At 47.1% G+C, this 27,314-nt stretch overlaps 1 protein-coding gene across 6 annotated transcripts in view; it reads left to right on the top strand.

The window, feature by feature from the left end:
* Positions 1-27,314, top strand: part of GPRC5C (G protein-coupled receptor class C group 5 member C) — a 41,058-nt gene that overhangs the window by 1,707 nt on the left and 12,037 nt on the right. For 3 of the 6 annotated variants that reach the window (XR_006417231.1, XR_006417232.1, XM_044456445.1), the window contains exons 2-4: positions 9,690-10,773; positions 16,865-16,959; positions 18,087-18,192. Coding sequence is in view for 4 of the 6 variants with exons in the window: in XM_044456445.1 (XP_044312380.1) it covers positions 9,690-10,773; positions 16,865-16,959; positions 18,087-18,192 (1,285 nt within the window). In the remaining 2 variants the exon portion in view is untranslated. Of the gene's footprint in view, positions 1-9,687; positions 10,774-16,864; positions 16,960-18,086; positions 18,234-18,821; positions 21,538-27,314 lie in introns of those variants that run through there. The other 3 variants (XM_044456449.1, XM_044456448.1, XM_044456447.1) reach the window with 3 other exon arrangements.

Raw genomic sequence — 27,314 nt, 5'->3', positions numbered from 1 at the left:
CACTGAAGTTGTACTGTTTGTTTGTTTATTAAAGCATTTCTATCCCATCCCCCATAGAAACGTCTCAGGCGATTTACAATAAATAAATAGAAGAGAACAGCCCCACAGCATCCAACCATTAATATACTAAAACCTCAATTAAAATCAATTAAACATTAAAATAACGGGAAAATAAAAAGAGTTTAAATAAAAAGTGAAAAGAATATAATGTTGGCGCCAAGCAAACCTCTCTGGGGAGCATATTCCATAGTTGGGATGCCACTGCACAGAAGGCCCTCCTCCGGGTACTCTCCCTCCTAATCTCCTTCAAGGAGGGCTCCCAGAGCAGGGCCTCCGCCTCAGATCTCAAGGGGCGGGAGGGCACATAGGGAAGAAGGCGCTCCTTCAGGTATCCAAGACCCAAGCCGTTTAGGGCTTTACCAAGGGTTTAGTAGATAGCCCTGTGGAGTTGTTGCTTTCCCAGATTCAAACCAGCCTACATAGGTGTGTACTGCCTCAGGCCAACACCACAGGGTTGTTGTGCCTCTCTGAGTCAACCTGAAGCACTCCGAAAGCATTACAATGCAGTGCTGCTGTGTGCTACTCTTCCTCCGATTCAGCCCCTTCCAATTTGTAATATGTGGGAAATAACCTGCCTTTCTTTGCTTGGTTTATAGTAAGAAGTGAGTTAGAAACAGGAAATGCTCTTTTCTGTTACATTTGCAGGGGGCTTGCTTTCTCGGAGGCAGCTCTTCAAGTCTAGATGCTGGAATTTTATGGATTTCCCCCCTTTTGCTTAGTTTAGACAGATCTGTGGTTCAAAAATAACAGTTGTGAACAGGCAAGTCCATCTTTAAAAGGACAGATCTGTATTTAGGAGTAGAGTTTGACTCGACTCATACACTTTCTGTCCCCTACCAGCTTTTTCCTTCTATCCTGATTTTCTTCTACTTTTGCTTATTTGTCTGCAAAATGAAAAGGTAACTTAACAGGCAAATCTTATATGCAGACCTGCTAAGCAATAAGTCCTGTTGAACTCCATGGCATTGCTTGCTTCTGGGTCAAGCAGTTCAGTCCCCTGAAAACCAGGGGTGGTAGTGGTGCTTCTGTCCCCACTGAGAAGGGCCTGGGGGTTTAAGAAGAGCTGCCAAGCCATTCCAAGTCATACTTCTCTGGCTCAGGCCAAAATAAATAGTTGCTCACTGCTTCCTTCTCCTCTTGCCGTGTATCCAGCCCGCTTGCCCTCCCCAGACTCATAGCTGGAACTATCCAAACCTCCCGAGATTGATCCGGTAACAGCTTCCAGCTACCTTGGTAATGTTGCCTGCTTCCTGAAGAGGAATGAATCATACAGGACAGGGTAATCTGGGTTTCTGTAATCTAGCTGGAGGTTATCCTACCACTCGTTTGTTGTTGTCCCAGGGGAGGCTTTGTCCATCATGCAGTGGGTTTCCTGGCTACTTTTTTCCTGCCCCATTTTCAGAAAGGAATCACACAATGGGCAGTGGGCATGTATGTGAGAGCGTGATTTTCATTGCCTTTTTAAGTGCAGTGAAAAATGAACCAGCAAAGCCTCTTGATATGTTGCATCGCTTAGTGCGCCGCTTTTATTAAACAGTGCGGTTAAAGCAGAAATTTTTAGTAAAGATGGATTGTGCCTCCTGAGATCATAAGTGTCTGAACTGTTCTTTCACTGTGGCACTTGGTCCTTCTCCCCTTAAGGTTTTAAGTTTTGTTTTTAAAGCTAGATGTTATTTGCAAGTTTCTCCTGGAAAAGGTAGACCACTGAAGCTGTCTTGGGCTGAGTCAGATGTTAAGTCCACTTAGCTTAGCCCTGTCTTTTTCTTGATCTTTTGAGCAAAAGTGTTATCCATGCCTCATTTTAACAGAAGATCCTCAGGCCTGAACCTGGGATTCTGTAGGCAAAATATCTGCCATTGTGCTTCCTCTGGATACTGGCGCTGTGTTAAAGAAACCAAAACATAGTGAAGTTCTTAATTCTATTTCCCTTCATACATAATGCCCTTATAGCATGTGGGTTTATGCATTGCGAGGTCCAAAGTTTCACGTAGCATGCAAAACCTGGCTCCTTATTTAGTTCTATATGCCTTGCTTCTTACTCGTATTGGAGCACGACGCTCAAAAAGACTTGCACCCTCGCAAAATGTTGGGGCAGAAGTCATTCTACGTCATCTCAAAGAAGACACTTTTGTGGGCATTTGGTGGGTGGATGCTTGAGGTTGCCCAAAACTTATTCTGGGGTACATATCCCAGCTCCTCATTCTTTTATATGTACACATTGTCATGGGGGTGCCGTGCTTATATATCTGATTTATACCCCACCTTTCTACCAAAAAGAAACACTAAAAACAGCTTACAAAACAATTGAAAATGTTAAAGCAATAAAGCATTCAAATAGAATAACATAACATTTGCAGAATAAAAAGGCACCCAGCATACGGATCTGTTTACTAGCCAAAGGCCTTGAATAAAATAGTCTTTGCCAGCCATTGAAAGGATAGAAAGGAGGGGGTTTTAAAGCCGGGGGGGGGGGGGGCAACCATTGAAAAGAGCTTCCTTTTGGTTCACCACCAAATGAACCTCTGAAGAGGCCAGTCTTGAAAGAAGAGACTGTCCACAAAATCTTGAGGATGGTGCAGGCTCACAGGGAAGAAGACAGTTTCAGGTAGTCTAAAACTTTATAAGTCATAACCAGCACTCTGAATTCTACCTGGGAACAAACCAATGAAGTACTGTAATTCACCTGCTCCTTATAGCTGCTCTCTCCAGAGAGCCAGTGTGGTATAGTGCTTAAGACCTGGAACTTGGGCGATCTGGCTTCTAGTCCATGCTCAGCCATGGAGCCATCTGGGTGACTTTGGGCCAGTCACAGACTTGTAGCCCAACCTACCTCACAGGGCTGTTGTTGTGGAGATAAGATTGAGAGCAGCAGGAGCAGAATGATATAAGCCACTTTGAATTCTTTAAAAGGAAAAAGGGAGGATATACAGAGGGTATCAAAAATGTATACACATTTTAAGAAAGAAAAAAACTGTATTAAAAACTGTTGTACGGTGATGCTAGCATTCATTTGATTAATGCCATCTTTTGAGCGAATGGTCATACTACACATTGCTACTGTAACTCCATTCAACTTTGAAAAGTAATACACAGATAACATCTATTAAAATGTGTATGCATTTTGGCACCCCCTGTATATCTAATACATAAGCAAGCAGGTCCTCAACATCAGTCTGGATGCATCCTTCCAGACCAGCTGAAGTTCCTGCACAGGTTTTGAAGGTACATGCACACACAGCACATAATAGTAGTCCAAATGGGATGCAACTGTGACATGCATCACTGTGGCCAGGCCAAGCATCTCTCGGAAAGGGCACCGTGGGTGCACTAGACTCCACTGGTCAAAGAAGCAGCACCTGTTTTTGGCCAGTTCTGGATCTGAACTAAGGACAGGATGAAATAAAACTTACCTTACTGTAGTTGGAAGAACACTTATTAGGGTGGCTTTCTAGTGAATCAGCAGTATTGTTCACACAGATAATCCCCCCGTGCCACTTCTCTTAATAACTCCCACTGGGCTTCTGTAGCAGGAGGCTGTGTTGGTAATTGCTGATCAAATGCGGTTTGATTGCACGAGTGGAGCAGGGAAGAAGTGCTTGCCCAAAGAATAGAGACGACACCAAGAGCAGGCAAGTCTGCACTGAACTATTATCTGAGAGTGCTTCTGTGCCACTTCTCTTGTACCACAGAACACGGGTCTGTGGTGCAAGAGATTCTGAAGCAGGCCATGGTGGGTGTTGTGTGAATCCAGGCCGATCCCATCATGGGCCAGGGAAGCAGTGAGTGAGGCGCTCGGCAAGAGCCACTGCCAGTGCCAGCTGTTCCACTGATGCCCAAGTGACTCTCTGGAATGGCTTGCTGGCTGTCTGGAAAACATTACGAAATGGGCAAAGGGGGAAAGGTAGCAGCAGCAACCAAAAAGCAGTCACAGTTGGAGTGAGGAGAGAGGATGTCTTCAGCCACCAAGTCCCTGGGGGGACTGAGGGGAAGGAATGGGGCAGTGCAGAGAATCCATGTTCTTTCTTCATGTGATGGTATATCATAGAACTGAAAGCCTTTGCATTGCTTAGAATACACAGAACAGGGGTGTTCTAATCCATGTGGGAACCTGATCACATTATTAGGCATACTGTAGCTACGGGAAAAGCACCAGCAATTCCAGCACATGCTTATTTTTCAATGATTAGGCACAGCCTGTAGCAAGCTGATTGTGTGTGCATGCACACTGATTTCTACATGCCGGATGCCACCTCCCATGCATGGTTGGAAGGACTGAGAAGTGCCTTTCTGCGTGTATTTTGTGCTGACACCTGGACACCATCACATGCAGGTGTTTGTCATACTCAGTATGCATCCTGATGATCTGTGGATAGTCCCAAATCTTGGATGACCTGTGCTTTCTTCACTGCAGAGGGTGATAAAGAAAGGTCCTTTCTCTGGAGGTCAGCAAAAGGGAAAACAAACACGCATGTCTCTGGAAAGGATAAGCAGAGCAGAATTGAGCCTTGCTTGCTTCCAGAGTCGTGGGAGCTTATTGTTCAATACGCTCAAGTATGTACTGTAGCAGGCAGGAAATAATGGATCCCAGAGCCACCCAGTGATCACCCGAGTCTCCCAAATTCTGCAGCGTGGCTCCTTCTACAAGCAGTAGAACATGCTATAGAATTGTACCTTAACAGCCCCCCCCCCCATAGTCACAATCTGTTCTGCAGAGGGTGAGTGTATGTTGTTTTCTTTACGATCACAATGCATTTGCAAATGCTTTCTAAAGGAAGATGATAGATTCAGTAAAATACAGTGAGATTTTTGCTCAGTTGTGAGGTATTTTGAGAAAGAAACCGCATCAGCTAAAATACAGACGTCCAGTCAATGTGGTAGTGAAGAATTTTACTTGAAGCACATGTACATAAATGAGAGCCACGGGCTGCCATCCAATCATGTGACAAGCAAATCAAACTACCAGGGAGCCTTGTATAGCACTTAAGCTGGCTTTGCACCTTTCTCTGAAAGGCAGCAGTGGGGTCTCTCAAAGCCCTTTACCCTTGTTTTTATACCGTGAGACAGAATTTGATGAGGAGCTAAATCAACTCTAAGCATGAAGCTGAACGTTCCGTACCATTAATAGTATCCAGTTTGGAAAGCTAGAAAATGCAAAGTAAGTAACATTGAGTTTTATGTAGTTTGGGTGGGGAGTGGAATCGTATGAGTGCTCCATTTGGCTTTCAAAGAATTACAAATTCTAAAGCTGAAAAAGGATCTGTGTAAAGATTCCCCAGGCCAATGCTCCCTGAAGCAAAATTATTTATACTTGAAACGCTTAACACTGTAGCTCTTATTGTGTAAGACCTGAGAAATGTGACATACTTGCTGCGGAAGGTTGTAAACAGTGAGCCTGCACAAAGATCAATATTCGAATCAGTGCCTTTTAAACTTATTCTTCAACGATCTGGAATTACAAAGGCACACTGAAGTGGTCAGGTTTGCTGATGACACCAAATTATTTAGGGTGGTTAAAACAAAAAGGGATTGAGAGGAGCTCCAAAAGGGCCTCTCAAAACTGTGAGAATGGACATTAAAATGGCAACTGTAGCTTAGTGTCAGTAAGCATAAAGTGGGCATCCCAGCTCCATGTATATATATGTTGAGCGAAGCTGAGCTGGTGGTGATGGACCGAGAAAGAGATCTTGGGATTTTGGTAGACGGCATGATGTAAATGCCAGTTCATTGTGCAGCTGCTATAAAAAGGCCATTTCTATGTTGAGCCTAATTTGAAAAGAAATTAACCATGAAGCAAATAATGTCATACTGCCATTATGTGAATCTGTGATGTGACCACAGTTGCAATACTGCATACAGGTCTGGTCACCGCACCTCAAAAAGTTACTGCAGAGTTGGAAGAAATGTAGAAAAGAGCAACTGAAATACTCAAAGGGCTGGAGGAAACATCCTGGCTGGCCATGCTTGGTGTGAACAAAATGCTGGGCTAGATAAGCTTTTGTATGACCCAGTGTGGCTCTTCCTTTGAACAGAGTGGGAGAGTGACACTAAACAAGTAGAATAGACTTCCCCTACCTCGGGCTTTCCAGGTGAGTTGCAATAAAACTCTCAAAACCCCTAGCCAGCTTTGTTAATGGTGATAGTGGGAACTGTAGTCCAGACTATCTGGAAGGTACAAAGTTCAGGAAGAGTGAAATGGAACAACCCTAGAACAGGGAATGAAATGGTACAATTGTAACTGCCCCTCCAGAGGCTTCCCTTCCCAATTTTTCAGACATCTGCAAGGAACACCCCTGTGTTTTCTCAGCCACTAAGAGCCGTAATGCTTTTAAACTAAATCCAGAGCTTCAGCTCTCAAGATTTTGTCCTAACCACCACCAGGTTTTACACTGTCTGAAAAGCAGGCAGATAGCAAGGTCACATTCTTTTCAGTAGTAAGACTAGTACCGGATTCGATGACAAACCATAAGCAGCACCTGGACAGATCCTTATGGAAACCAGGAAAGCAGGCCTCTCCTCTAATATTTCTGCTGAAAAGTGTCATTTTATGGTGTGGCACAAATACTTTGTGTTCCTTCTAGCATCTTAGCACTAGGCGTTTGGAATTACTAAAGTAGTTTGGGCTGACATGGCATTAAGGGCTGCTATGGACCAGACGTACGTATTAATCCTTGGGTTGAGAGTTCAGAAAACAAACGGAATGGTAAGGAGGCAAGCCTGAAATATTTTGGTAAGGACAGCCAGAGATGTTCTGGAGGGGAGAGGGTTCCTGGAATTTACCCTGGGAATGGAGGGCGTGTGTGAAAGCACAGAGCATGGGCTACATTCAGGGCATGTGTAGACAACTGTGAAGGGGAACCCAGCTAGTCAGGGCCAGTAGATGGAAAGGTAGCTTTAAGTGAGCATGCCTGGAAGAATGAGTGCCAGAGGCTTCCTAAATAAGGGCACAGAGAAGGAGAAATTTAAAGCAAAACCAGCCCTTACACATGACGCATAAAGCCCCACCAGAAGCAGGGACTAGCCCATGATCCAGGCCACATAACAAGCGGATTTGGAGGGCATGTGAGAAAGGCCCCTCTTTAGGAAGTCATCTGGAATCCTCTGAGCCTGGGAACCAGGCAGTGTTGAGTGGCAGCCAGGGAAAGCCGTCCGGATGACTGCTGCTGACGGAGTCCCTTTGGGGGGGTGTGGGCTGAGAAATGGCTTACACTGGGGGGCGGGGGGGGGGGGGAAACTCTCATCAGTTCAGATCAGATCCTGTTATTCATCCAACTACAGTCTTTTCGTCAAAACAGCTTTCCATATGAGCGCACCCCTCTCCATCCCCCTGCCCAGCCCTGTTTTCTCCAAAGGCAAGGAGGACCACCCAGCCTCTCCCTCTTTGGACGCCAGTCTGCCATTAGCCGGCCCCTGTGCAGCAGCCTAGCAGAAGGAGGGGAAGGGCACAAGCCCCCCAGCTGCCCCCGGCCCCTCTTGTGCTCACACTTCCGTAGCTGGTCTCCTCTCCTGCAAAGGGCCAGTGCCCCTCCCCTTGCCATGCCTGGACCCATTTTCATCTTATATTAATGTTATTTGTCATCTAGGAGGCTTTCTGTTGGGAAAGAATGCAAAGTGAAATGAAAGTGTTAGTGACACATTTCTCCGTCCTTCAAAGAATTCAAAGTGATCTGGATCCATCCACTTCCTTATGTTTGCTCAGAACAACCCTGTGGAGGTCAGGTTGCATCTCAGTGATGAGGCCAAGTGGGGAGGGGGTCATAATTCAGTGGCAGAGCACATATTTAGCCTGCAAATGGCACCAGGTCCTATCCCTGGCATTCCCAGATAGGGCTGGAAAACTGCCCTGCCTGAGATGCTGGAGAACAGCTGCCAGCCGGTGTCAGCAATACTGGGCTGGGCAGACCAAGGGGCTGACTCAGCAGCAGGCAGCTTCCTGTGCTCGTTCGGTAACCTTTGCAGTTAAAGAGAGATTTGAATCAAGACCTCATTGCAATAATGGTATAGCCATTTACCTCGTGCATTTTACAATGCGTTGGCTTTGAGCCCCTGCCCACAAGCCCCTGTGTGTCACTTCGCCCCACACTGAGTCATCCTAAGTACTAGCTGCCTTGGACTTCTGGGCACTGTGGGAAGACCTTTCACCCCAAGCTTTTCAATCTTACATATGTTACTGTGTTTGCTATATAGGTTGTGTTGATGCTATTCTCTGCCTTTGCTTTTATTCTTTTGCCGTTTTATTCCATTTTTATTTGATCTTCATGTTGTGCTTAGCAATTTTAGGGTGGATTTTTAAAATTGCAAATTTTGTTTTGGGGCTGGGGTGGGAGTCTATAAAGGTTGAATAAGTTTGGGTGCAATCCTGTGCATTCTTAGGCAGAAAAATGCCCACAGTTCCCAGCATGCTCCAGCAAGCACTGCTGGTTAGGGAATTCTGGGAGTTGCAGGACTTTCTTCCTGTCTATAAGGCACAGGATTGCATCCTTAGCAAACCAACAAGCATATTTAGGCTTCTACTTAGCACAAGAGTGGCAGAGCATGTGGGCTGTTGCTGGAAGTTTGGGATTTCTTTGTCCCCCCCCCCCCCCCGCCGCCATTTTCTCTCTCTCTGGTCTTCAACACATTGTTTTAGACAGTGTTGTGCCTTGCAGTATTCCCTTCAGTGTTGTGTTGAGGTTATACCTGGGTTGCAGCCTCCATAGTTTATGCTATAATTCTCCTGATGGGATGGGATATGAAGCTGCCTTGAACCAGGTGAGACCACTGGCCCATCTAACCTCCTCACTGGCTGTCCAGTTCTCTACATCATGGGGACAAATAGCATATTATTCAGAAACACCCACAAATGGATGTCCTGGTGCTTTTTAAAACTTTTAATGCACTGGATGCCACATTTGATCAAGCAGTGCAGTTGGGGGAAGGTGAGTTTAAAATAACCCCCATTTACCAACCCAAATGCTCCCCAGTGGAGGAGGAGTGAGGTGGAGGAGATACATTTTCAATGGTGGGGCCAACGGCAGTTGAAAGAAAGGGAATGTCGATCCCGAGAAGCAGCGCAGGGGAAAGTGCTAAGCCTGTCTTCCCCAGCCAAGTGTCCTTCTGATATTTTGGACTACAAGTCCCTGAGCCCCAGCCGGCATGGTCAATGTTTGGGGTGCTGGGAGATGTAGTCCAAAATATCGGTAAGGTGCCACGGTGGAATGGCTGGAACAAACTTAATCCTCTCAGCACCACTGCTCGGATAACAACAACAGCAGCCACAAAAATGGCAGAGGATGCAGATGGGGGACTCCTGCTCAATGTACACCAAAAGCAAGTCTTTCCAGATACAGTACATGCTGTGTCAGCTGAGTCATGGTTTTCTCTTCTAAAAGCTCTTCTGGCACAGCCAATCTACACTCTGACCTAGTTGCCGGTTAACCAAGGGAAGGAGCAATTTCCTTAACCTTGGTAAAGCCTAGCCCTGTTAGCAGAGGGTGAGTTGTGGAGCACGGCAGCATCACCACCGGTGGGGAGGCAAGCACCACCATCAGAATAGAAAAACCCTGAAAAACATCCAGTGCTTCACCTGATGCTCTTGTCTGATGGACCCTAAACTTGTATTTTCTTTCTTTCTTTCTTTCTTTCTTTCTTAGTTCTCGCCCAAAGTGCCAAAAAATCCTTGCGATAATCATCCTTCCATAATGGGGGCCGTGCCCAGGACATTTCTGCCATGCCTTTGGCTCCTAGCACTTCCTGTCCAGGTGTGCGTAGCTCAGCTGACCGTGCCGTCACCACCACCTGCACCACGAGGGTGTGGGAAGGACTTGAAATCCATTTATTACAACCTCTGCGACCTGTCCGCAGCCTGGGGCATTGTGCTGGAGGCAGTGGCCAGCCTTGGGGTCGTGGCCAGCTTTGTCCTCACAGTCGTGCTTGTGGCCAGTGTGCCTTTCATCCAGGACTATCGGAAGAAGAGCTTAATAGGGACTCAGACTTTCTTCTTGTTGGGCACCTTTGGGCTGTTCTGCTTGACCTTTGCCTTCATCGTCAAGCAAGATTTTTCCACGTGTGCCTCCCGCCGCTTCCTGTTTGGGGTGCTCTTTGCCATATGCTTCTCGTGTTTGGCAGCCCACACCCTCAGCCTCAATTTCCTTGCCCGGCAGAACCATGGTCCTCGAGGCTGGATCACCTTCTGCATGGCGTTGCTCCTTGTCTTAGTGGAAGTCATTATCAACACGGAGTGGCTTATTATCACTGTGGTGAGGAGTGACGGAGCATCAAAGGATCCCTGCCGTGTGGACAATGAGGACTTCGTCATGGCACTCATCTACGTCATGTTCTTGCAAGCAGCTACCTTTGTTGCTGCTTGGCCTGCCTTGTGTGGACGTTACAAGCACTGGAGGAAACACGTCATCTTTGTCCTCATCACCACCTCCTTCTCCATGGCCATATGGATAGTGTGGATTGTTATGTATGTTTACGGCAACCAGCAAGAAGGGGGACCAGCGTGGGATGACCCCACGATGGCTATTGCGCTAGTTTCCAATGCCAGTGTCTTTGTCTTCTTTTACGTCATCCCTGAGATTTCTCAAGTGATCAGGCCAGGACCACAGCAGGCCTATGAGGATGATGTGTACCCTTCCCGGGGGGTGGGATATGAGACCATCCTCAAGGAACAGAAAACCCAGAGCATGTTTGTGGAGAACAAGGCCTTCTCGATGGATGAACCTTCTTCAGGTAGGTCTTGGCATGTGAGCTGTGGCAGGGCACGGAGATGGGTGTTTGGGGAAATGTATCCTGCATGAAGTTGCGTTATCGAGGGAAAGGCATCTTGTGGTGTAACTGCTGAAAGGGCTCCATCAAGTTCTTTCATAGATATGAAAATCACAATTCATAATATCATTGTGTTTGCCCTTCCTTATATTCCACGTTCTTGCAGCCCAATATAGCCAGTGGAAAACAAATGTGTACAGAAGGGCCCAGTGGCTATCCAAGCGATTTTAAAACAGACTTGCCTTTACAACCCGTTTGAAAACCTGGACTGATGGTTCCATTCAGAATGGAATTTCACAGATGGGGACCACGGTCCCAAAATGGCCCGGTTCCCTTGTAGCCCTAATTGAATGGTTCTTGCGCGCAGACACCCAAGCAGGGCCTTTGAGGCTGTTCTCAAAGGGCAGGCAAGTTCGTATTGGTGGTGGTGGTGGTCCTCCATGTAACCAAGTCAAATGTATTCATTTGGACCAGAGGCTTAGATGCTAGCTCAAGGGAGAGCAAGTCACGGTCTTCCAGATGTTATGGCTTGCAGGTTGCCCACCCCTGAACTAGAGCATGGCGGGTGGCATGAAATTCCTCAGTGATTTTGGTAATAACATATGTTTCAGGACTTGATCTGAGGAACGGCAAGTATTTCTGTAAGTTGTCTGGTGTCCTTTACTTCCATAATGCCACAGTAAAGGGACAGAGATGATAAGATGAAGTTCAGGAGGAGGAATCCAAATGCCATTTTTCTAGGATTTGCAAAAGTTTGTTTGTGCATATATTTATTTATTGCATCTGTATGCTGCCTCATAGCACAAGAACTGTATGGGGTTAGCACTGTGTATCACCTGGTATGAGTTGAGAAACAAAGCAGTTTGTTTGCACATAAAAGACACGCACTTCTTCTCACAAATCTTACCATATTGGGATTACCAATGTGTGAGGAATCAGTTGCGGGGATGGGAATCCATTGATTTCCTTGGTTCGGCTCCCCAAATTCTGGCCCACTTTCTCTCCAAGTGTTTGCATGGGTGTCCAGCAGGAAGCAAGGCCATGGGTGTCCAGCAGGATGCAAGCATGGCCCCATGACTTCTGCTTCCACACGTGTGACTTGCAGGTTTTGTGTACTTTGCATACTTTGTGCAAAGAAGCCACTAGTCATTCTGGAGCATTTGTGAACTTGAAGTCAGCCCAGCTTACTTCCCAGCCAGGGCCAAGCATAGGAAAGAATTCCAGGAAGAACAAGAGAGCCAGGTTCAGTCTGATCTTTGCATCCCAAAGATGCAAAGCTTTTAGAATATTAAATTAAAATGAAAATAATTGGGAATGCTTTTTTAAAAAAAGTTGTTTGATTCTTTTTGCCAGTAGTCTTGTAACAGGATGGCTGGAAGGGGTCTTTGTGTATGTCGGCTGCATTAGCTTGAGTGTGCTGTTTCTAAAAAATTTTTTCAAGAGGCTTACTGGCCATAGCTCATTTCCAGAAGGTTCAAAAAGTGGTCCATCAGCCACGGCATCTCATAAGCCAACCTGAGATTTCCAAATGAAGTATAGGATATGCAGTACAAACAGATTAAAAGGTGCTTTCCCAGGGTAAGGAGAAGGCATTTTCTGCATCGCTTTCTGTACTGAAATCCTCACCCAAACACTCTCCAACCTGTCTAACCTCTATTCTTGGCTGTCAGCTTCATATCAAAGATTCTACCTCAATACATCAGAGAATGTCAGAGGTTCATGTTGACTCACCTCATCTTCTCACAGTATGGAGAAGAGAAGCACTTAGTTACTTGTGCACATGTGAAGACGCGGCTGTGCACACAGGTTTGCCAGCTTTTTACTTCCCCTGCTCCCGTGCCTTTAAGCAGGAGATTATAGTATTGTAGGGGAGGAAGCTTTGCTTCCTTATTTTCAAACCGATATGAAAGGCACAGGAACACAGATGGCCCCAAAGGCAGGAACCTTGCTTACATATTCAGAGCCAATGAAAATGAAAAGCATGCTGGAGAATTACATTTACAGCTCGAGCAGAGGCAAGTTTTTCTGAGTCTAATAGATCTTACTCTCTAGTAAAGGGAGAGTATCTACATAGGATTGTACCCTAGACAGCTGATAGACAAGCATGACTGGGAAGGAAATCTCTTTCGAAGAGTATGCTGCTTTGCTGAGCTTCAAAGCTTTAACATGGGTTGGGGAACACATGGTCCTTCAGATGATGCTGGGCTTTAGCTCCCATGAATACCAGCAAACCCTGCCCACAGTCGCTTATGATGGGAGCTGGAGTTCAGTAACTTCCAGTTGGAGTTCATCTGGAAGGCCACACAGTCCCCAGTCATGCTTTAGGAACAAGAGACCTTCTTGGATGTTACTTGGTTTCATCCTTGAGAGCACTGGGCATTTTACTTAACACTCACATGCCTTCTCGACTCCTCCTAAATCACGAAAGGAGCAGACTTGCTCTTTCCATCTAGCAGGGAAGAGAACATGAGAGAGCTGCCATACAGGGTCTTCTGTGCTTCTGAGTGAAAAGATGTCTTTTTAGACAGTTTTGGAGGCATTAATCCAAAGGGCTCCAGAAGAACAGAAAAAGGAGAGGAAGATGCAAAGGTGGTGAACTCTTGGAAGTGGCGGTACAAGCCCCTAAGAGGAACATGTTTTGGTTCATTGATTTGATTTTCATTGGGAAAAAAAGTCAGACCATATTGGTAAAAAATGCTTGTTTAGAGAGACCACTTATTTTGGTTAATCCTGCTACTTAGTGTTTTGATGATGTAATATCCAGCATTTTCGATTTCATAACTTTGGGATTTAGACACATCTGACAGGTTGGTTGTGGTACCTTGAATTTCCCTGGAATGACTTTACAATGTAACTTTGGGTTTTCTTTCCTCTTTGTGATGCCCCCTGAATCAGAATTATGTGTTCAAAAGTTCCCTGTCTTCTTGCTGGCACATTTTCTCATAATGTTCCAAGGAAAGAACATACATTTTCCAACTGCGTTTCAATGCTACTGTGATCAGATGCAAGTTAATAAAAACAGACATGGCTTCAGTCCTAATTGCACTCAGCAGAAAAGAAGTCACAGTGAACTCAATGAAATTAACCACCATTAGAATCAAACTGTTGGTATCCTCTCTGCACAGCAAGAAGCATCACCATAAAAACTCAACATGCAGAACTACCCATAGTTCAACAGTCTATTTAACGGAAATTGCAATGTTGCTCACTAACTCAAAAACATTGAGACTTGGCTATGCTTCCTGTTCTTAGATTACACACCATGGCATTTAAAAATCATTTACATCGTCCTATCTTTTCATGGATTCTCTTCACTATGTACTGATTTTTGTTTGATAGTTCTACGTAAAATGAAAATCAAGGGACCTCCTTTTCCATATCCAGCTCCCAACAGAACTTCACAGATCACACCCTTATTTCAAACACCAGAAACAACCATGCCAGAGTCTTCTTTTAAGAAAAAATTCTAGGAACCTTTGTGGACTGGAAGGTATACATACTGTATTCCTTCAGGAAGCCAAATTAATAGCGTTCATGTCATTGCTCTTCTGCAGAATACAGTCAACCGAGCAAGAGTGGGTTACAGTGCCAGCAAATGCCAGGACTGGCTGTGTGCAACTGATGGCAATGGGTGGCCCATTGCAGGCAGTCCAAAACATCCCCGATGCAGTTCTTGGTGGGAAATAGAATGGGCTAAAACACAGACTTGTTGACTACACGGCTGCCAGGAATTTTTCAACAACAGGCTTTGCTCCTCCAGTCCCATAAACCCTGGAGGACTCTCTTAGGGAAAGCAGTGTGCTCATTAAAATCTACTCTGTCTATAGTTACCCACAAACAAGGTTTTGTTTTATGGCTGGCCTAAAAAAATAAAAGCCCCAGCAGGCTTCTGATGGTCCTTGGAGTCGGGTATATTGATTAGTTACTGCTTCCTGTTTTGCTTGCAGCAGCATAGAAGAAATATAGCAATCGCTTCTTTGTGAGGCTGTCAGTGAGCAGAAATGAAGGCTCTTGCAGTCTCCAAGTGGCGTATGAAATGAAGTTTAATATATAATGGAAAGGGAAGCTGAGAGTTAGTTCTCCCAAGCATATTTTCTGTGACGGAATAGCTGCACAAGTATGCCTTTTTTTAGAGTTAAAATGTATTCTGAGTATCAATGTGACGGTTGCCCAAAGCCCATGCAATAATCTGAAGTTACTCCTTTGTTATGGCCCTGCTCCTAAGGCTTGAACAGCGGCCTCTCACACAGAAATGCAGCATGCCAGGTTTTTAATTCTGCTTTCACCAGTTCTGTGCGAAACGTAGTGTGATACATTTCTCTGCCTTGGGGTGCTGTTAAAACTTAAGGAACTGGATGAGTAGAAAGGGGACAATGACAAGACTCAGTATTGGAATGGCATATAAACGCTTAAATAAATAAGCAAGACTATCTAAACATGAGATAATTCTGTGATCTTAAAAAAGTTACATTTGCACAATGATGTAAGCTTGTATTTATTTGTCTTTTAAGTACTAGCCAGAATCTAACTTCTGTGCAAGTTTCTCCATTTGTTTTTTTCTTTAACATTGCATAGTATCGCCTAATATTTGGACATTGTGAGTTGGTGTTTTTGCTTGAGAGCCATGTGTGCTCACAAGGGCCTCTTCTGAAGCCAAGTGCACTCCTTTGCAGCCCTTGAAATAACAAAGGAACAACTCTGCTTGCTGTTTGAAGGGGTGAGGGAAACTGAGGAGGACGTGTATGCCCTGAGAACATTTCCTAACCACCCACCCCAGCCCCCGTTTAGGCCTCACACTGAAGGGAACAGATCCAGTACCCAGCACTGGTGTTGCGGGTATCAGGTTTGTGAAGGGTCGTGAGCACAGCACCCTCGGTGAGCAGCCTCCTTCTGTGGAGCTACGTCCTCGCTGACATCTTGACCAGCTGCTGTTGCTCCTCACCCTCTCTCTGCTCCTTGCTGCCGCTTGCTGCTTGCACGACAGGCCAAGTGACCATGTGCAACTGGGCTGTGTCACTTAGCGTCCTCCTCCCCATCCCTGTTTCCCGGGCCAGGGCAAGAAGCTCATGAGCCAGTGGGTTGTAGTGGCAAAGAGGAGGAGCACGCCCAGGGGACTCCTGTCGCGGGGCCCCTGCTGGGCATGCACCTTGGCAACGGCCTAACCGTGTCCACCCTGGGGAGCGACGTGCTTTCTCTGCTGGGTGCCGTCTGCTGCTGCTGTTTGCCCACAGCAGGACAGCAGCACAGATGTGCAGTCCCCTGCCCCCAGCACCTCTGGCGAGGCTGCCACAACAGGGCCGTTTTAAAGCATCTTTCCTGATCCTTCCCAAGTGCGGGAGCTTCCTCTATCCTTGTCGCTCCTTGTCATGCTTTGTAGGAGGTGAGTCAGGGAACTGGAACTCTGGTTTGGAGCAGAGCCAGGAAGACTCTGTTCCTCGGGAGAGCTCCCAGCCTTTGAGTGCCCTTTCAGTCAAGGAGGACTCCCTGGCCAGCTTGAGTGGCTAGCCCTGGGCATATTTCACGGCCTGTCGGGAAGGGGTTTAAAGCCGTATTTTCAGCCGCCCATCCCATAATCAAGAGCTGAGTCCCCTTCAGGTGAAAAGTGTCTGTGTGATTAAAGGTTCGCAGGGCCCTGATGTTGCTGGCCCCATCCTTATCCCATGATGAGACTCTAAAAACACCATTGCCTCCAAAGAAGAGGGACAGACCTGGTGCTCCCCTTTCATTGTACAGCATCGCAGGCCTAATCCTGGCGGCTCCTCCTTGCATAGAAGCAATGACAATCCTGTGCCAGACATATTGTTTTAATCTGGGCCAACAGACACTGCAGCCTTGGGAGTCACCGTTTCATGAGACCACAACAAAAGAGTTCTGCGATTCAACTTTATCCTGTAGCTCTGGTGTACAGTAGGCCTCTCCAGGAAGCTGTTCCAGCAAAATCCCCTCTGGTTCTGGTGACTCAGTGTGTGCTCTCTGGTTGCCAGCTTTGTCTCCCTAAAATGCCTGAGCCTGTGCATTACCAAGTCACCTCCTTCTCATTTCTCTCTCTTTCCAGCCAAAAAGCCTGTGTCCCCGTACAGCGGATACAACGGACAGCTGCTGACCAGTGTGTACCAGCCCACAGAGATGGCGCTCATGCACAAAGGGCCTGTACGTGAGTGTGTTGCCGTGCTGGTATTTCTTATCCTTTCACTTCATTGTCGCCTCACGTCATGGATAGCATGTGGCCAGCTTTTACTTATTTATTTAGCCTGCAGCTTGCAATAGACATGGATGTAATTGTGGAGGGAAAGAGGCTAATTTTGGGGAGACAGTTCCATGACTTGCCTTGGTGCACATTCAGAATGCTCTCAAAGACTTGGAGATCTGGGGGGCTGACAGAGCCATTTCTACTTCCCTTAATAAGCATTTGTGCCTCTTAGCAAGGCCCACCTAACATGGTGTCAGCAACCATTTCAGGGTGCTTCTTCTATCTTGGCATGACAGCCAGTGTGGCGTAGTGGTTAAGAGCATGGGACTGGGACTCAGACGACCTGGGTTCTAGTCCCCGCTCAGCCATGGAGTCAACTGGGGGACTTTGGCCAGTCACGGACTCTCAACCCAACCTACCTCACAGGGTGGTTGTTGTGGGGATAAGATGGAGGAGGAGAATGATGTAAGCTGCCTTGAGCCCCTTGTAGGAAAAAGGCAGGATATAAATCACAATGTAAATAAATAAATAAAAAATGGACACAGCAGCTGATGCATTTCTACTGTTTCTCAAGTTCTTATATATTACAGTTTAAGATCAAGATGCACCCAAACATGGGCCCTGCTTGCAGGCCACCACACTGAGGGCAACCAAGTGGAGAAGAACCACATGGTGCTCTGTAGCCCTGAGTTAGAACCAAAAGAAATGCTTACCCAATAAGAGTGATTTCTCCTAAAATGTGTCAATCTCCCTTTTGTTTCCCCTCTCTTTTTCATCCCTTGTAGAAAACATACCAAAACTTGTACTAGTTTGGTATTACTTAGAGACAACCAAAATCTGGGAAAAAACCAACAGTTTGGTGATTGGAAACAGGAATATTCAAGTCACCTCACAGCTTTTTTCACCAAATGATACTTATTTTGGCAATTTAAAAATGTTTTCTAGATGTTTGGTGCACACGCACATACACAGAGATGGTTGTTTTCATTTCCTTTGCACCTACTGCTGCCATCGGTTCTCTTCCTGGCTGCATTTTCTCTCCATTCTTCCTGGCATACCTCACGTTGTGTTTTGGTTTTGCTTCCAGTCTGAGGGCCCCTATGACGTCATCCTTCCTCGCGCCACGGCCAGCAGCCAAGTGATGGGCAGTGCCAACTCCACGATGCGTGCTGAGGATGCTTACACCCCACACAGTAAGCAGGCAATGGCACAGAGGGATGGAAAGAGTGGTCAGGTGTGTAAAAAGTATTTTGTGAACCACCCAGAGACTTCTGGCTACTGAGCAGTTCCAAATTTAATTAATAAATAAGCAAGTCCTTGGCTAGTTTCATTGTCACCTGAGAGGATGACTACATTCTATCCCAACACATTCTTTCATGGCACTTTTATTGCATCCCTCCGTTCTTCCTCTCTGAGCTGATTTATACATTGCTGCTCCCCAACCCAAACCCCGGTTTTGTAGGATCTTGCTTATGCTTAGGCATACACACTGTGGAATTCGTTACATCGCTCATATATGACTGTGGCTGAGATTGGTGTGAGGTTGTTAACTTTACATGTTTTGCAGAGCTATGCATGACTTGTACAACCGTACAACTTAAAGTGACATTATCTGCCTTTTAGTTTTACTACTTTTTCATTACCAATGCCCTGCTTGACCAATTCTCCTGTGCAGTCTAGGAGCAGAGTTCCCTCTCCCTCCTTCCCTCCCTCCCTCCCTCCCTCTCTCTCTCTCTCTCTCTCACACACACAGCTGTAGTGAGCTACTCTTAAAGAAATAGCTGTAAGAAACCTAAGGTTTTTATGTCTTCTTTTGCCTCAGGCTTCATCTCCATATAGCAAGAGCAGATGGTAGAAGCTGGAGTCTTGATTTTGGCAGGTCCCGTTCCTTGAGGGTGCCTTGTGAAACCTGCCTTCATGAAGCTGCATCTACCTAATTGGGGCGAGGCCTCAGTAAGTTGCTGAAATTTCTTCCTGGGAGCTGAGACAATGCAGTTTCTTTTTGTTACACATAGCCCAAGTGCTCTGCTTGGCCTCTGCTATAGAAAATCTGGGTCACTGTGCTGGGATGTACCTGTTTTTTTATTCTGAACAGTGGGACATCTATTCTCCTCAGAGTCTTCAATCAAGTTCTTCATAGCGCCACCTCTTCCGTGCAGCCAGCCAGCACCTTGAGAGCCTCCCTTGGTTTTGTTTTTAGTTTTTACCCCATACCTTTGATGGACTGTATTGACTCTACTGTTAAGTGTCTCATCTTCTCCCACAATCCCTCCTGTTTGTGCTGTATAAATAGGCCTCTACTTGTATTGAAAAGATCCTGCTGAGGGCGCAATTTGGCCTCTTGATGGATGAGTGGGCATCCTTGCCTTTCCACCATATTGCCAAATCCCACAAGGGAGTGTGTCGGAACGGAGAGCGGTACTGTTCCAGCTCCTCTTCATGGCAGCCATAGAGACAGACACCTGTCCCTCTGCGGCGAGAGAGACTTGCCAAGCACAGAAAGAACCCTTGGGCATTTATTAGCGCTGCGGTAAGCTCTCTCAGCCTGCCTCCTCCCTCTGGACCAGGCCCTGGAGTGCGACAACCTCGTGCTGCTCCCAGAATCCTTAGCGTTTCTGCCCATGCTGCCCCTGCCCTCACAACACAACTCAAGGCAGCGTGAAGAAGTGGAGAAGGCTTGTCGCTCTCTCTGGAAGGCAACAAGGGGGCTGGTGCTGCCTTTTCTTGTGGGCAACCTCGCAACAGTCTCAGTATGCACGTGCCACACTTTTGAAACACTGGCGATGGATTGGTGCCATCCCCAGAATGTGCAGGTAGCCCCAAATGGTGGGGAAGCAGAAGCTATAGGACTGTTGCACAGAGTACCAAATGCTACCTCCTAGTTCCTGTGCCGTGTGAGGGTTGTGAGGAAGCCATGACGTTTGCCTGCCTGCCGGCCTGCCACAGTTCACTGTGTCGTCCCAAGGGCCCTCTCCCACTTCTCCCCGCTGCCCCATCATCCTGCCAAGAGCTCCCCTGACTGCCTTGGTCAGATGCATGAAATGTGCACTTCAGCTGGTGGACTTCTGACTACGCTACCTGAGGATGCTGAGAGTTGTAGTCCCACGCACCTGGAGGGCACCAGGCTGAGGGAAAGAAGGCGGTCTGGACAGGGGAGAGCAGCCGGGGTGGGGCAAGTCTTTACAAAGGCCCAGCCGAACAGAGATGGGTGTGCCACATAACCACACACAGGATGACACCCTTGAACTGGAATGCCTTTGTAGGGTTGATTCTGTGGGCTTAAGGGCAGCTGGGAGCAGCTGGCTGGCCACAGGAAAGTAATTGCCCCTCCTTAGGCCTCACTCATCTTGCTTTACCTCTTTCTCATCAATTGGGAATGGGACACACCCACCCAATCTTTCACTGGATCTCTTATCTTTTGTGCTGCGCATTTTAGAGTGACACACCTCTCTCTTGCTTTTGCTGGGCTTCCTGGCTCCTGTCTGTCTGTCTGATTTTCTCTTTCTCTCCTGCATGTACACACATGCACCCACCCCCCACGGCTTCTCTCTGTTCCCAAATATAAATTTTCCAACTGAGGATAACACATCTTACATCTTATGCCACAGTAAACCTCTTAAATCTTCAAGGTACCCTCCAGCCCTGCCTTTCTCTAGCAGCCATGCTGTTGCACTTTCCCTGCACACCTTTGTGCACCAGTCCTTGGGCTGTGGCCTGAGGTCCCACCATCCTGATGTGTCACCTCCTCCCCTCCCCTCCCCTCCCCTCCCCTCCAAGGGGGGTGCTGTTTCTCTCCTGAGTACAAGAGGGACAGGGGCTCTATAGCTGGGGGTCAGGCTGAAGAAGTCGGATGAGGAAGCATCACACACTCCTGCCAATGTGTTTAATCCGTCCTTTCCTGGCCTGCAGACGGGCACGCACAGCACCTTTGGGAGAGGAGCCCTCGATTTATCTTACGCTCTCTGTGAAGGCTGGTGCTTTACCGGGGTGGGCAACTTGTGGCCCCCAGGTAGTCCCACACTTCAGCGCCATGGGAGTCGCAGTCCGACAGCTGGGAGTGCTGGGCTGGGACTGAGGAGATCCAGGTTGGAGTCCCCGCTCAGCCATGAAGCTGCCTGGATGGCCTTGGGGTCGCCATGGCCACTCAGCCTAACCTACCGCCAGAGTCCGCCTTATCTTTCTGCTCCGAATCAGGCAGGGCCCATCTGTGCTCACTCAGGTGGGGAAGAGACATGCAGCAAACTGTGATTTCCGCCTGCTCGGGCTGGGGCTGCAGGCCCGCGCCTGGCTCTGCCTGCATGCCTCTCCTGTGTGGGTGAGACATTCTCTGCAGACAGAGATAACCGGGCGTGATGCGATCTTTTTGCTTTTGTGCCAGCTGTGAGTGATCTGCAGGAAGAGCTGAGGAGGAATGTGAGTGTGAGACTGTTGTGCTTAATCCAAGTTATTTAAGTGGGGGTGGGGAAAGGAAGTGCGTTCTTCAAGGACTTGGCTTTTCTAGTCCAGAGTTATCTGACAAATTAAACTTGTTTTTTTTTCCTAAATGCTATGGCTTCCTCATATTCTTTTGTTGAGTTTGGGGATGAGTGTGGAGGGATAAGGGGAGCTCCTGTTTCCCCACCCCTTCTGGATTTGCCTGTTTTCTGACCCCCTCCCCCTTGCTTCAGCTGCCTCGTAGAGCTAGGAAATAAATCCCAAATCCCCAATGTCAGAGCTTTTGTTTCAACAGTTTCCCCTAAAGGAGCACCCTCCAGATGTTTTGGGAAACAACTCCCATCAGCCCTAACCACTGGGGCTAATGGGAGTTGCAGTCCAAAACACCTGGAGGGCATCAGATTTGGGAAGGCTGCTTTTACACAGTAATCATTTGTCAGACAAAGAACAGAGCACAGCAACCCTTCTTCCCACTCAAGCCAGTCTCCATGTTCCACATCAGCAGTGGTGCTCTGCATCAGCTTTTGCACCTTCTGGGTGCCTTAGATTACAGCTCCCATTATCCCCAGGCCAGCATGGCCAAGGATCAGTTGCAGCCTAGAACATTTGCAAGGCACCAGGGAGGTGAAGGCTGGATTGATGCCCCACTTTCATTTCTTAAGTCTTGGAGAAATAAGCCAACTGCTGCAACATTGTCCTTCTGAAGTGTGCCACAGCGTTCCTACCCACAAGTGTGGACTGAAATGAAACCCTGGAAGGGGGTTCTGCTACCATGCATAGTGTTCTGGCATTCAAACTGGGTGCCGGGTGCCTACCAGGGGCTGCTGGAGTCACCCTCTCTGCAAGGAACTGAAAGCCAGCAGCAAAAAAACCCTGCTAGCCAGAAAGTTCCAGAGGTTGGGAGCCAGGTGATCAGGGAAAACCAGTCCTCCTCCTCCTCTGCCTATAAAGCACCAAGGCCACATCCCAACCTGGAGCCCTCCAGCTGGGTTGGATTACATTCCCAGCCTCCCCCAGCCAGTAAAATCTCAGTGCCTGCCAACACCAGCTAAAAGCATTGCATAGCAGATGGTGGGAAGATCCTCTGCCCGCCCCCACAGTCTCACCTGAGAGAAGGCAGCCTCCTTCCCCGCCCCTCCACTTGCCTTCCTGATGCCTCGTCAGGTCCCATGCTTAATATTTTGCTTGTTTGTGGACTTTGAGTCCAGCTGTGCCCTGCAGCTGAGCCGTGGCCTTGGAATGAGTTGCTTGCCTTTTCTAAGAACACCACACTTGCGTGGCTCCTCTGTTGCCGTGGCCAGAGCTGAATGAGAAGTCTGGCTCAAGGGGGGCATTTCTCCCTACGTCGTGCAGGATTTAATCTGGTCTAATCCAGAAGGGCTCTTACACTTCTATGACTGGCAGACATCTTAGCTTACATAGACATTGCTCAGACTAGAGCAAGCAACTTACTTACTTATTTTCATTTCTATGCTGCCCCATAACCGGAAGGTTCTCTTGGTGGCTAGATAAAGATATGGTGCTCAGGAGTTTCTCCATGGGCCAGAAATATGGAAGTTCTCAAGCCCATTGGTTTTAATGTCCATATCCCTGGAGTTCATGTCCTTGTGTAACTTTTGGGAGTTTTTTTTTGAAAGCTTGGGGTTGTTTTTTAGCAGTCCCAGGCTAAAACTGCATTCTGGTTTTTGGCATAAAACTCATGTTGGTTTCTCTTCAGGACATTTTTGTTGCACTAAAAGCACTTTTGTTGATATTTCCTGTGTCTGTAATATAAATATATTTATGGCAAACAATTACACCCTGCCTTTCCCCCTAAAAATTACAGTAGCTAAATATTTAAAATGCACAATAAGGAAGGAAAATCCATCAACCACTCCGTGACAACAGGAACAAAAAATAGCAATCCTGTGCCAGTAGCAGTGGCAATAATGTGATGCTCAGATGCCTCTGCCTTAGAAAGCCAGCTGAAACAGAAACATACTATTTATTTCACGGAGGGAAAAATCAAGCATGTGTATTTATGGAGATAAAAAGGAGGCGGCAGCATCCATTTCCAAGACTAACCATAAAGTGTGGCAAGCTGAGAAGAGCTGCAAAACTATGGCTTGAAGCATGCCAGTTTGTGATGCCTCGTGCATTTTGAGCGAAAAACAAGAAATATCCTTTATGTCTGATGTCTCATGTTGTGTTTAAAATGTGCTTTGCGTGATAGCTAATTTTCCTGGGGGTGTTTGCATCCCACGGGTTGAATCCAGCATTGGTCCTGCAAGTTCCATTCCTTTCAGTAGGTCTCCTTTGAGTGGGACTTGCATGGCTGGCAAGACTAGGGTTCTTCAAGAATTCAGCCCTGGGCGGGAGGCTGTATTCAGGCCCGGTGCTGCATCTCCTGACCAGAGAGCCTCCCCTTTGCTGCAGTTCCCCCCTGCCGCTCAGGAAGCAGCAGCCTGAGCAAACAGCAGCCCCATGAATTATTGAGTGCTTGAAGTGCCTCGGCCTGTGGCTGGTGGAGGCTCCATGACCTCCATTCCTCCCTGAGGCAGGCTGAGGAGCACCGTGTGGCTTCCAGGCGCGGGCGCTCAGCTACTCTGCCTTGCCGTGCCGTGCCTGCAAAGGCCTGTGCATCTTTCGACGGGCCCTCTGGAAATGGCTTTTCCTGCTCCAGGCAACAAGGCGAGCCTATCTGAACCACCGTGAGATGGAAGATGGGGTCATCTGGGCACATTTCAGGAATGAGCTGCTCTTTCCTGAGGAACAGGGGTGTCCCTGCTTGCCCCTGGGGTGGCAGACTCCTGGCTTGAACCGTCACTGCCCTGAGGCCCCCGCTTCAGGGCTGCCCAGCCTCAGATGCATTAGAACCGCTCTTGAGGTGACCTTGTCCTGGTTACACAGTAACTACTTTCTGAGGGAACTTGCTGGCAGGTCCCAGATAAAAGAGCCAATATTTGCTCTGATGTAGCCTTCCCCAGCTTGGTGCCAACCAGGAGTTTTGGACTGTATTTTCCAGCTTGCCTGAGTATTGGCCATGCTGACCTGGGCTGAGGGGCACTGAAGTCCAAAACATCTGGAAGGCACTGAGTTGGGGAAGGCTGGTCTCACTGATTTGAAGACTGGATTAACGGGCATGAGAGACGGCCTCATAATGGTTGCTTGTTACCCTTTTTTTCAGCTCTGCTCCCTCTGCCTTCAAAGCAGCCTGCTAAACAAGCAGGAAAAGCTATTCACTCGGCACCATGCCAGAGAAAGTTTCCTCTGTTAAATTTCTAGAAGTATCAGGCTGCTGTGAAGGAAACAAGAGCAGCTCTTCATGAGTCCAGGTGCTGCAAATTCCTGTAATAACACTTTCCTTGGCTGCACTTCCACCAGGTTCCTCCTACTTGCTCCACCCAATGAAATCCTCACTAGTGGTCACAGTGTCTAAATGAAGCATACGAAGCTGAATCCAACCTTTGGTCCATTTAGCCCACTATTGCTGACACTGACTGGCAGCAGCTGTCCAGGGTTTCAGGCAGGATATTTTTCAGCCTACCTGGAGATGCTGGGTCTTGAACCCAAGACTTCTACATGCCAAGCAGGTAGGTCTGTAGATCAGGATCTACCTCTGATCTACAGACCTTTCCAAGGCTCCATTTGAAGAGACAGATTAGTGAATTATAGAATATTAGAGTTGGGAGGGCCAACACCCTGCTGTTGCAGGACACCAAGTTACACCATCCTATTTAGATGACTGTCCAAACTTTCTGCTTTCAGAATGTCTCAACGACGGAGAGCCTACAGGTAGAAAAACAGTCCTACAAGATAAAATGTGGATGATCTATGCATTACAGGAGTGAAGCCCCAGTGCTCTGAATGACCCCCTCCCCATCTCCATTTGGCTTCTTTACCATTATAATCAGACAAGCATTTGATAGAAACTGGCTATATGTGAAGGGATGTAGGAAACTCTGTGGGAACATCTTCCAGCTGCTATGGTAGGGGTGTAGGCATGGAGGCAACCTTGCTAGGGGTTCTTGAATTCAGGACAATTTGATCTGCAGAGTTGCTCAGACAACTTGACAACCCACACTGAAATCTGGGTTGAGTGTGGGTTGTCATTGAACCACTTATTGTCTTTAAAAAGTGTTATCTGAAGCTAACCATGATAACAACCCACAGTTTGTTAACCATGAACAATGCAATCAGTTTGCAAACCAATCGCAAACCATGGATTCTGTTCATGGAAAGTATCTAATCTAACCCCTGTTCAGCGTAGGTATGATATTACACATTAGTCTATAATAAATCCTAAATTCTCTACTATGTTTTGTTATTTTGAAACCATTATCCCTAGTCCTTTCCTAAAGAAATAAACTGCATTAAATTACTCCAGTGCACATAATCATTGCAAGAACACAGCTAAACTTCTAGATCTTTCTCAACAAGCTGATAATGTATAGCACACCAACCCATCAGCAAGTAGATTCATGCCATATTATATACCCAATCACTACAGTGTATTTTTCCTGTGTCACCTGGAAAATTTCTGCACATCGAGATGCTCTTTAAAAGAAACTTTTTAAAAGTTGAAAACCCTATCAAGTCATGTGCCCCCAAATTATTTCTTTGATCCCTGCAAATTCAAGGGGTAAGTTTGCATAACTGCTCCATGCCACAAATGGTTTTGTGTTTGGTGCTAAACATGACGCTGATTCCTGGAGCCTCTGCAAATATTTAACCAGTTGCACTGTTGTCAGGCCAAACAGACTTCAGGCCAAACCCCACTTAATCTCTCTTTTATTGCTGGCTTTGTTGCTGGAACAGATGGATCCCAAGGCAAAGCGAAGGGAATTGGGCATTGGGAACAAAGAGTGTGCCATTTCTTTTTCAGCCATGCTGTCCTTTCTCACAGCTATTGCTGCTCCAAAAACAATCATCCAATCCTGCATTTATAATTGGCATGCCACAGCTCTTTTCTCTGGGATGTGATGGAGACTAGGAGGCTAATAGGGATAAGGGTACCTGCCATGGAGCGGGTCTATAGAGTTGGGGGCTTTTCTGCACAAGTCAGTTATTGTGCATTCATGATCCCTCACTCACGGAAGTCTGTGGGTCCTTTGCACAACATTGTCACCCTCCAGGGACTCTCCTTTGTTTTCCAGCCACAGCCATTTGTTTTGGGTGAGGGAAATGCTGTATTCTCCTGGATGCTCCTGTGATCCACTACAGAAGCCCAGTGTAAATTCACTGTTCTGCCCTAAACCGCAGTGCCACCTACTGTGGTGCAATGGAGCATATAGGAGCATATAGAAATAAAAACATCCAGGAGGGAAGTATGGCGAGTGGGCCAGGCACTTGCTGTATGCTGGCTTTCTACGGGCCTGTGATAGCAGATTCCACAGAGGACACCATGGAAGAGGCAATAGAAGGGCAGGAGGAAGTGCCTTCAAAGTTACTGCCCACATTTTCCCAGGCTGACATGTTTGGGAAGCGATGGGAGGGAACCCAGGAGAGGAGGGAAAGCTGCTGGCCTGCCTGGACCCTGACCCAGTGATGAGGCATTTGGAAAGACACGCTACCCAGTTAGAGGGCTTGATTAGGTCTTGCTGGTTCTCCACCACCCAGGGCCTGACTGAAAGGTAGCATTGTGGAGACATTTCCAGTTTGGGTTCAATGCACTTTACATGAGCAGAAGCTTGCTAGAGAGCTTTTGGAGTTGGACTGTCTCGCTCGTTGTGAAGTGCCAAGAAAAATCTGCATTGTGAAGGACTCTCTGGTGTTTCTAGGGCAGGAAAGGAAGGGCCTGACTCATGGAAGCCATCCGTAAAGCTCGTAGATGTGATGGCCATCAAACTGAAGAGCCTGAAAAGGGATTCATGGAGAAGACGCTCAATGGCTATTGTGTTTG

The sequence above is a fragment of the Varanus komodoensis genome, unplaced genomic scaffold (assembly GCF_004798865.1).
Source record: "Varanus komodoensis strain SLA01 unplaced genomic scaffold, ASM479886v1 scaffold84, whole genome shotgun sequence".
Taxonomy (NCBI): Eukaryota; Metazoa; Chordata; class Lepidosauria; order Squamata; family Varanidae; genus Varanus; species Varanus komodoensis.
The sequence above is the reverse complement of the archived record's forward strand: the minus strand, read 5'-3'. Positions and strand labels throughout refer to the sequence as shown.